The 11,460-nt window shown below is 35.0% G+C and overlaps 1 protein-coding gene across 1 annotated transcript; it reads right to left on the bottom strand.

Annotated features, from left to right (window-relative positions):
* Positions 1-4,572: 4,572 nt before the first annotated feature.
* Positions 4,573-7,796, bottom strand: LOC106459549. Its single transcript, XM_013919175.1, has 2 exons — positions 7,513-7,796; positions 4,573-5,054 (listed from the first exon to the last, which is right to left on the bottom strand). The coding sequence occupies exons 1-2, from the start codon at positions 7,528-7,530 to the stop codon at positions 4,695-4,697; spliced, it is 378 nt and encodes a 125-aa protein (XP_013774629.1). The 5' UTR covers positions 7,531-7,796; the 3' UTR covers positions 4,573-4,694.
* Between the last annotated feature and the right edge of the window lie 3,664 nt (positions 7,797-11,460).

Raw genomic sequence — 11,460 nt, 5'->3', positions numbered from 1 at the left:
GTGGTTGATAAGGTAACGACTGGGGAACATTTGTGTGTAAGTAATTGTTGTTCAATTAAATTTTAGATTTATTTTTAACTTCTAATAAAGAAGTGGTTGATAAGGTAACGACTGGGGAACATTTTGGTGTAAGTGATTGTTGTTCAATTAAATTTTAGATTTATTTTTAACTTCTAATAAAGAAGTGGTTGATAAGGTAACGACTGGGGAACATTTTGGTGTAAGTGATTGTTGTTCAATTAAATTTTAGATTTATTTTTAACTTCTAATAAAGAAGTGGTTGATAAGGTAACGACTGGAGAACATTTGTGTGTAAGTGATTGTTGTTCAATTAGATTTTAATTTTCCTGCAGATGGAGACAAGGAATAAATATATAAGATTTTGATGATACAGGAAGGCTAATATCTAGGGATATTAAGGGATTGCTGGGTTACTCAATTCTACTTTTTCTTCAGTTTTTACTAATGCATATTTAAGCAATATTTCTCATTCTGAACAGTTGCTAGATGGAAACAAAATCGAACAAGACGATCACATTAATTCTGACCTTGTTAAGAAAATATTTGAAAGTTTAAAGAATGATAAAGCAGCCTGAGCCAGATAATAATTACCCAAGGTTTTTGAAAGAGGTTAAGGATTGAATACATGATTCACTTCTACTAATTGTTTATGTAAGTCCTTGAATAGTGAGTATGGTGCAGATTGGAAGTTGGCTAATGTTACTCCTCTTTTCAAGGGAAATGATGAAAATTGTCACAGTAGTTATAGACGTATTAGTCTTACATCAGTGGTGGGAAAAGTTTTTGGAAGTTTGATAAAAGATGCTTTGCAAAGTCATTTAATAAAGCTTAAGATTTTGTTAGATAGTCAACATGGTTTTACTTGCTAATATTTTGACATTCTTTGAAGAGGTCACTGCTTATGTAGACTAGAGTACGGATGTGTATTCGATATATCTGGATTTTCAGAAATCATTTGACATGGTGCCACATAAAAGGCTTGTTATCTCTGTAGATGTGGGGGATAGTTTGGTTTATTGGATAGAAAATTGGTTATATGGAAGAAAGCAGAAGGTTGTTATAAATAGAGTTCAGTCAAACTCAAGGCCCAGTGTTAGAATCATTGCTCTTTTTGATCTATATTAATAACACTGATGAAAGAATGGTAAACAGATTATTTAAACTACTTATGGCACTAAAGTTTTGGGAGTTGCTGGCTGTGAGGACGATGCTACTGCTTTGCCAAAGGATCTGGATTGTTTGATGAATTGGGGGAATAAATGGCAGATGACTTTTAAATACAATAACTGGAAGGTAATGCATGTGGGATATCACAATTTGAATTTTAAGTATAGTTGTGATGGGAATATCCTTAACATTGTTATGGAAGAAAAATATCTTAGTTTTCTGCTTCATCAGTCTGTTAAACATCCAGTCAATAGGCTGTTGCTAGTGGCAGCGTAAAAGGGATTTTAGGTTGTTTCTACAGAAGTACTGAATACAAGTCTAAAGAGGTTATATAATGTATAGGTCATCTGTTAGGCCACATTTGGAGTATTATGTTAGTCTCGTGCTCCTTATTTTAGAAAGGACACAGAATTGTTAGCAAGGGTTCAGAGGAGGGCTACTAGGATGATACCTAGAATAAAAAGTTTGTCATATGGGGATAGGTTAAGATCTCTGAAATTGTTTTTTCTTGAAAAAAAAATAGAAAGTCTGATTGAGGTGTTTAAAATTGTTAAGAGAATTTATAGTGTTGATGCATCATCGTTTTTCTTATTCAATGATGAAAATGGTAAGAGTAGAGAACACAAACATAAATTTTGACATAGTAGGAGTCATTTTCATTTCAGACAGATTATTTTTCTAACTGTGTGTTTGGCCTTTGGAACGGATTGCCTTCAGAAGTGATAGCTATATTTAATCTCAGGGAGTTTAAGGGAAAGCGTGATAAATATTTGAAATACAAGGGCTAGCTTTGAGGTTTTTAGTGCTTAGCTTAATTTAGTGGATAGGACGGCCTTGATGGACCAAAAGGTTCCTTGTTGCCCATTAATGTTATGTTGTATTATGATATAATTATTTTATCTATTATACTACGTTTAAATAGATGATTAACCCTGAAAGTTTTAAAGTTAAATATTTTGTCTACAGAAAATTGAGAAATATTGAGACTACCTCTAGCGGAACAAACTTAGATTTTATTTCGAATAAAATAAAATATTATTAAAGTTGAATTCAAAAATATTTGGAAACACAACTGTTCTCCATTTACAGAAATATGCTTACAAGTCACTATCACTCTATATTAAAGCAGCTCAGAGGTACTGTTTTCACTTTATAGGGCTGGTACCACACTTACGGTAACGTAAAAAATAGTAATCATCACCACAGAACGTCTATTCACCTACATGTGCCGTTTACCTATTCCTAAAGTGTAACCATGTATAACAAACACCCGAACAATGAACTTGACGTCTACAGTTTCGTGAAATGAAAAGTTTTTACTAGTTTCTGAGTGACTCAGCCAGAAAGTACTGCTGATTCAAACATTTAGGGTAAAGATTCAAAAGTTTCTATTAGTTTTAAATAAGAAGAAAAACGTCGTAAAGTATAATTCATATTTATTTATCAAATAATGTCTCTCTTCGTTTTGTAAATATGGTAGTAACTATAAAATGATTCTGTACACAGCAACCAAATATCCATTATTATATACAATAAAGGATCGTTTTGTTGTTTATCATTTTCGAAAAATAATTTTTGTTCTCGCAATAGTTCAAAAGAAAATAAAAGTCGCTGCAGGAACAAAGTATATTTTCTAAACTAAAAAAAAAAATTATAATTCTAGAAAAGCTTCAATATTGTTTGTTTGTTTTTGAATTTCGCGCAAAGCTACACGAGGGCTATCTGCGCTAGCCGTCCCTAATTTAGCAGTGTAAGACTAGAGGGAAGGCAGCTGGTCATCACCACCAACCGCCAACTCTTGGGCTACTCTTTTACCAACGAATAGTGGGATTGACCGTCGCGTTATAACGCCCCCACGGCTGAAAGGGCGACCATGTTTGGTGGGACGGGGATCCGAACCCGCTTCAATATTAATATATTTAAAAGAAATTTAACCAAAGATAATTTGTTTAATTCCCGTACTTTCTACTAAACATCTGAGACTTTATATAGTGGAAGTGCTTAAGATTGGAAATGTAAAGCTCCTGATGACTTAGCGGTAAGTTTGCGGACTTACAACGCTAAAATCAAGGATTGGCGCAATTAGCCCATTATGTAATTTAGCGCAGAAATAGCACCAGAAAACTAAATTTTAAAATTAGAAATAAAATCTTGAAGAAACTACGTTAACTAAACGATAATAATCTATTTCAATATGTGATGCACTTGTTGGTGGATTTATTTATGTAAAATAATGTTATTCTGCTCTGTCGGTAGATACTTGAGCTCAAGTCGCTGTGCGTGAAATTCTACAAATAGATAACACAAGTCACGTGTTATTCTAACTTGTTTGTCCGTTCTCCTAGGGCCGGCATGGCCAGGTGGTTAAGGCGCTTGACTCGCCATCTGCGGGTCGCGGGTTCAAATCCCCGTCACACCAAACATGCTCGCCCTTTCAGCCGTGGGGGCGTTATAATGTGACGGTCAATCCCACTATTCGTTGGTAAAAGAGTAACCCAAGAGTTGGCGGTGGTGATGACTAGCTGCCTTCCCTCTAGTCTTACACTGTTAAATTACGGACGGCTAGCGCAGAAAGCCCTCGTGTAGATGTGATGAATGCTGCCACCTTTAATCCTCTACCATAATTTATATCACCACCACACCAACAACAAACATTCACACGTACCCTCTTCACTAAATATATTTACCATACCTTTAAACAGATGTGATGAATGCTGCCACCTTTAATCCTCTACCATAATTTATATCACCACCACACTAACAACAAACATTCCACCGCACCCTCTTCACTAAATATATTTCAAAACGTAACCATATGAGTAACAGCCACCACCCATTCAACGTTTCATCACTATCACATATTCTGCAACAACTAACAACATTTGAACCAAAAGTAACGATTACCATCTCCAGTTCAAACTCTTACCAGTTTCCTTACCATTACTACCATAAGCCGCCATATTAGGGCTATATCGTTGCGTTTATCAGCACTGTAACTACAAGTGTCTGTTACTGCCAATGTCTTACCTCTATAAATATCTACGTTGATAGTTTATACATAATTTATATGTTAGATGGAAAACTATATTGTAATTCAAAACCAAAAGTATTACATATTTATTATAAAGTAGTTCATCATGAGTCATTTTATAAAAACGGGTTCCAAAATATAAAATATTGAAAAAAAATGTGGCCACACACAGAGAGAAAATATCAGAAGTTCAAAGTTTAGTTACAATATGTATACTTCACAGAGTTTATTTTTTAAATAGCACTTTGAAATAATAGTTTAAAACTTCTATTGCTAATATTTTCAGATTTTCAAAATAAAAGTTTACAAAGGTTCTTTGCCTACACACACACACAAATAAAGGAAATCTTATGAACAGTTTACAGAAATTTTATTGCTTTATCACTGTTTTCTGAATATGGAAATTCAAGTTTTTGTATTTCATTCTGAATACAATAAGTGATCAGATTTACAGGAGAATGTTCGTTGTTTCTTCTTAGAAATAAAATGGAATATTGCCTACATAAAATTTTCCACCCTGATGACGTAGCTCATAAGGACTATAATAGTAAGCCACTATTGGTCCATCCCTGTCTGAGGGGTTGCTGCCAGTCCTAACAGTATAGTAAACTCCGTTTGGCTCTACCTTGAGGAAATTGCGGTGATCAGCATGAGGATCCACTTCATCCTCGGTGTCAGACCCACCGTGGAAAATAGCAAAGGGATCCTTAGGTCCTGGTGTCTCTCTAACAGTTACGTCATCACTTTCACGACGCACTCTAGCAGAAACTGAATGAAGCGCTGCTTTTAAAGACTTACTTTCGGTAGCCTCCCAGACACATAGCAAAAGGACAAACTGTAAAATAGAATAATAACAATAGTTTATAAGCATATGAATTACCGGCACTTGTGTAATATTTAAAATTCTAATATATAATTAAAAACTAACCAATATATACAATATTATGGGAAAAAACTTGAATTTTGGCTCAACCTCGATGTGTTATAGCATTAAATATTACAGAAACATTAGAAATAATGAAATAAAAAATGAAGTATTAAATAGAGACGAAGGACCAGCAAGTTAATATGTTAATATATTTGGACATATATTATACTAATTATCAAAAATAAAGTAGACCAAGGAAATATGTAAATATTAGTGAAGCAATGCCAAAAGGGGTAAAAATATTAAGCATGTCTTGAAAGTAACTCCTGAAGATGACGAAGTTCCCGTCGAAACTAGTGCTTATAGCGCGTTGTTTTAAAGTGGAAGCCGTACGGCTTCAATAAAGTTTTAATTGTGTAAATAGTAAACGTTGTTTTTAATTATTTATTATAAATTTATAAGTATATTTGCTGTTAGACAAAAAAAAGGAGAGAAAGAGAGAGGGAGAAAATTAGACACCATGTTTGAAAAAATACGCTATCCCGTGTTTAAAATAAAACAGATGGCGAATTTTTATTTTGTTTTTGAAACAAAGTGATTAGAAATAACATGCATAAAATAACCATCTTGAATACACACTAGAAGAGTTGTTGTTGGGGGGGACTAGAAGAGAATGGTACATTATAACAAGATTTAATTTCGGATGCTACAAGTACTTTATTATTGCCCCCCCCCCCAGTGGCACAGCGGTACGTCTGCGGACTTATAACGCTAGAATCCGGGTTTCGATACCCGTGATGGGCAGAGCACAGATAGCCCTTGTGTAGCTTTGGATTTAATTATAAACAAACTTTATTATTATAGTATCTCGAGTTTCTGTTTTTCATTTCTGTTTCCAAACGCATATCGACCAAATACCTCCGTCCGACCCAGTGCTTACTCCACGTGGTGGCGCTAATATAAGTGGCCTACTTCCTTCCTGTACATTATCTCTATTAAATATTTTTTAATCAAAGATTTCGAGTTTCTAGATACGTGTACAGCGTCGGTAACACTTATAATTTATTAAAATGTTCTTCGAATTTTTATACATCAGGTTTCATAATCCATACGATTTCTGAAGTTTATATATTTTCATCATCACAATGGTGTTTCTACATCATTGTACACTTTGGGGGACTTTATTATGCCTCAGAGCATATTCCATGGGGTAAATATAGTTGCCAACATTCAACATAACCATAAAGAATAAAAGCCTCCCCCCAATGGCACAGCGGAATGTCTGCGGACTTAAAACGCTAGAATCCGGGTTTCGATACTCGTGGTGGGCAGAGCACAGATAGCCCATTGTGTAGCTTTGGGCCTAATTACAAACAATTACAAACAAATAAAGAATAAAATTGCATCTAATAAATAAAACTAATCTATTTATTTTTTGGAAGGGTACGTTGCTTTTTCCCCTTATTTCTTTGCAAATTTGACATCTGAATTTGTATATACTTTAAGAAAAAAGGAAATAAACTTCCATTTTGACCTAGTAAGTTCATAAATGTTATATTAACAAGTAAAATAAAGATGAGAAAGTATTCACATATTTTCACTTTAGGTTCGAAAACTAAACTTACACCAGTCAGCCCCCCCCCCCAGTAGCACAGCGGTATGTATGCGGACTTACAACGCTAGAATCCGGGTTTCGACACCCGTGGTGGGCAGAGTACAGATAGCCCATTGTGTAGCTTTGTGCTTAATTACAAACTATACACCAGTCACGGCAACTTGTTGCTGCTGCCATCTAGAGACAAAATGGCTAACAAACCTCTTTCTCATTTGTTTACAGGTCCTGAGCATAACCATTTAAAATATATATGCAGTTATATGGCATATATATGCAGTTTAAAAGTAGTGTCACGCGTACGTTTTAGAGAAAACATATTATTTGCCTTTTTTATTTTATTTTAAAAATGCTACAAATATATATATATTAAAAAGCTTCTTGACCTTTCTTTGAGCTTTCTCTTCATATTTCAAAATAATGTTATAAATCTTTCTCGAGAAATAATTACTCTATGCTGTAATAAAATGTTTATAAAGTCCTTGTTTCTGCGAAACTCTCTTTCCGGAGCTTAGTACACTAATTTTCGAAACGAACTCTTTATTATAAATATTTCATGCGCTATTATTTTCCTATTTTTGTACATAATTAAACAAGAATAAATATCCTTCCAAGTCGACGAAAGAGAAAAAAACAACCACGCTCAATCTTCTAATTTATATGACCGAAACTTTATAATATTGTTTAAAACATCATTATATCTCGTATCCACCCTCAGTACGCAGTTAATTTAATAACGAAAACATTCAAAGTGACTCGAACAAGTGAAGAGACAAATTCAAGGTAATTAGTAATTATGAAAAGTTAACTTACCAAAAATAAAGTTTTCATGGTGATTTACAGAGAAACTTAAATTGTAACAATGACCTTTAGATAATTTATAGCAACCCAGACTTCACAATGTTGCTTGGAATTCAAGGTTCGTAGTGGATCTCTGGTTAAACAAGCAGCGACAGAGCAGGTTTGCTCTACGATACGGCCGTGTCTGGGATGGAGGTAGAATTCCTGAAGACGGTTTTATAGCGCTACGCCTACACACGCCGTTCCACCTTTCCTTATAAAGTCAACATATGGTCGTTCTGTTCACCGACCGAAGTAGTTCTTACCTCATCAGACGTGGATTTTTAAGTCGTTTCAAGGTCTCTGATCTTTGTTATGGAGGTGCAGGTCTGTTTCAAACTTGAATTATTAAAACATAGCTTGTCTTGGCATCTCTTTCAATGTATAATTAGTACGCGTACACTCTACTAAAAAAACAGAAAAAACGTATTTCAAGGACATTAACATTTAGTTCTGCAGCACAAAGAAGGTAAATGACATAAAAACTGTTGAGTTAGTTCCTAGGGGAAACAACTATTTCCCGCGAAATACACAACACAATCGTAATCATAACTTAAATGGTACACTCCATTATATTGATTAGTTTTTTTTGTTTGAATTTATGCACAAAGCTACACAATGGGCTATCTGTGCTCTGCCCACCACGGGTATCGAAACCCGGTTTCTAGCGTTGTAAGTCCGCAGACTACTGATTAGTACTCAGCAACAAACGATGGTTTGCTTGTGTTGTTCTTGGCAGTTATTTTGATTTAAAAATAATTATCTCCTAAGAAATAATTACTAATCAATGGTGCTAGAAGATTAAACAATCCTCCTTCACCCTGCTCGTGGCATAAGGTTAAATTTCAATTAATGGTCAGCGGAATAATGAGATGTATGGGCGAAGAAGAAGTAATAATGTTTGGTGGAACGGGGATTCGAACCCGGGACCCTTAAATTGTGAGTAGAGCGCCTTAACCACTTGGCCACGCCGGGCCCGTATAGTTTTGTGCTCAACAATCAACCAAATATTTTTATACCTTTAAAACTTCCCTATAACAATCAGTAGAATAGATACACTTATTCATTTGTCTTTTGAGATATAATGTGTAGGATTATTACAGCGTACCAATGAGTCAGTTCCTTAGGAAAACAACGATTTCCCCAATTTTTCACAATCAGATCATAACTTAAATGATACACTACATTTTCTTGTATGTTTAGTTGTACATCTTCCAAATTAACTCTGAGTAGTAAGAACACTAGATCCCATTCCACGCATAGGATTCGAAACACGCAAAACACACAACACAGTCGTAATCGCTATCTCCTCCAAGAAGATATTCGTAAGTCCTGGTTTCTGGCTATCTAACTGTGTCTAAAATATTCTTTGTTCGAGATTTTTGTCTTGAAATAAATCAAGTCAGTATTAAGCACCTCGTTTCCTCTTTATTTTTGAACAGAACCTGTACAACGTCACGTGAAGGTGGTCACTTTTTAGCACCCGTCGTTTAGAAGATATTGACAACTTTAACGTTACTTCGTCGTTCTTCAAATGACTGGCTTGCTCGGCCTCTTTTATTTAGTGTATATGAACGCGTATTAAGGGGGTGTGGTGGGGAGAATACAAGAAAATACATCCAGTTTGTCGATCGAACAAAACAAAACAAGAGAAAAACATCCCCCCCCCCCCCCCAAAAAAAAAAATCTCTTGAACACACGCTCTTGGCATGTTCCTTCGGGAAACAAATATATCCCCAGTTTTACACAACCAGATTATAACTTAAATGATAATGATACACTCCATTTTCTTAGTTAAGATACCCCTTTGAAATTATACTGATTAGTAATCAGCAAATACACCGTTGTAGAGTCTTATACAGAGAGGACCTTGAATTTCGCCAAACGATGGTTTATGAAATGTATTTTTCATGTTTTTTTTTACAGGATAAGGAAGTTCCTGTTCCAATGTTATTTACCCTTGAAAATTTCAAGAAACGCCACTGCTTTCTACATTTCTTGGTAAGATACCACAAGTTTGTGGATTTTCTACTCTGTTTTCCAATAGTAGCGTTTATTAGATCTCTTCATTTCTTGTTTCTTGGTAAGATACCACAAGTTTGTGGATATTGTACTCTGTTTTCCAAAGTAGCGTTTATTAGATCTCTTCATTTCTTGTTTCTTGGTAAGATACCACAAGTTTGTGGATATTGTACTCTGTTTTCCAATAGTAGCGTTTATTAGATCTCTTCATTTCTCGCGGGTCGTAAAGTGAAGAGTTGTAGCAAATATTTGGAATTTTCAATAAACCCGACTAATCACCAAATCAAATATTTTTTTATTTTCGACGTTTCGCTGTATCATTTTTATCAAGGGACTAATTATATCACATTATAATGGCCTAACCTGAAAATAATGCCGTGAATGGCAAAAAATCTTAATTGTTAATTAATACGACAGAGGATAATTATAATATATTTGTGATATATCACACACCATTCGGCAATAACAGAAAAGGACGATGACCTCTACAGTGTAGAATAGGGTATCGACATATGTCTAATAAATACATATATATATATTAAGCAACTTTATTATTTGTATAATCTGCGTTGATTATATATACAACCAAATATTGACTAACGTACCATATTAAAGATACGGGGTACCGTTTTACAAGCCACTCAGTAGCTCAGCGGTAAGTTTGTTTTTTGTTGTTAGCGCAAAGCTACACCGTGGGCTATTTGTGCTGTGCCCACCACGGGTATCAAAGCCCACTTTCCGGCGTTATAAGCCTTCAACTTTACCATTAAACCACTGGGAGGGGGGTGATCAATAGTAAGACTGGGGACTTATAACGTAAAAAATCGGGTTTTGATATTGGTGGTGGACACAGCACAGATAGTCCCTTATGTAGCTTTGTGCTTAACAACAATCAAACAAACAAGACAGTTATTAATCATCTCATTCACGTGACGAGGTTCCATCTGATAGTACAGTTGAACTTATTAAGCCATTGTTTTTAGCTATTTATCACTGTATTAATTCTGTAATAGATAATAATGTTATTTATTTGATTGTACTGCCCTGTTAATTTCTAAGCGGTTATGGTTTAAATATTATTTCACTAAGACGTGACTCAGTGTCCGCATGAGGTCCGGGCGTGACACAGAATTTTAGCGGGCTGGACTGCAAATTCATAGGTTTCTGACTCACGTTCCGTTGCCATGGGAGCACATTCCGCACATTGAAATCACGTTTGCATTATAAGAAATACGAACAAATCCCATAATTCGATTTGAGTATCCCAAGAATTTTGGCAGCGAGTGCTATTAATTAGCTTCTTTTCATCTAGTCTGCCACCCCCACGTAGCTTAGAGGTAAGTCGGAAGGCTTATAACGCTAAAAACGAGGTTTTGATACCCGTGGTGAACAGCTTAACAACAGACAAACTGTATAGTATAGCAGTTCAAAACTAGGGACGGCTAACGCAGAGATTCCTTGTGTCGTATTGCGCGAATATCCGAAACAAACAAAAGATTTCAATATTTTTCTTTCAAGATAGTTTTTCTTCTTTCCAAGATACAGTATATGCAGTCATTATGTAGTTACCTGTAAGTGTTCGTATACCGGCATGTGGTTCGTATTTCCTTGTTGTACTCAGAAATATGACAATGTTCAAGAATAGTCTTCTCGATATGAAAATGGTTACATTTAGTCCCACATTATTCATACGCCAATCGTCAAGTTAGAAAGTCTTTGCTCTTTAGTTTGATGAATATTTGCTGTTAATCGAAGAAGTAACAATTGTGATCTCAGATTTTAACTTGAAGTGACCGAGTTAATCTACATAAACTAATTTCATATTTTTGTAGATGTAGCAAAATCTCTTTGAAAAGGGAATATATCGTTTGACCTCCTTAGTAGCTTCTGTTTTCTGAT

This window comes from Limulus polyphemus, unplaced genomic scaffold (assembly GCF_000517525.1).
Source record: "Limulus polyphemus unplaced genomic scaffold, Limulus_polyphemus-2.1.2 Scaffold625, whole genome shotgun sequence".
NCBI lineage: Eukaryota > Metazoa > Arthropoda > Merostomata > Xiphosura > Limulidae > Limulus > Limulus polyphemus.
The sequence above is the reverse complement of the archived record's forward strand: the minus strand, read 5'-3'. Positions and strand labels throughout refer to the sequence as shown.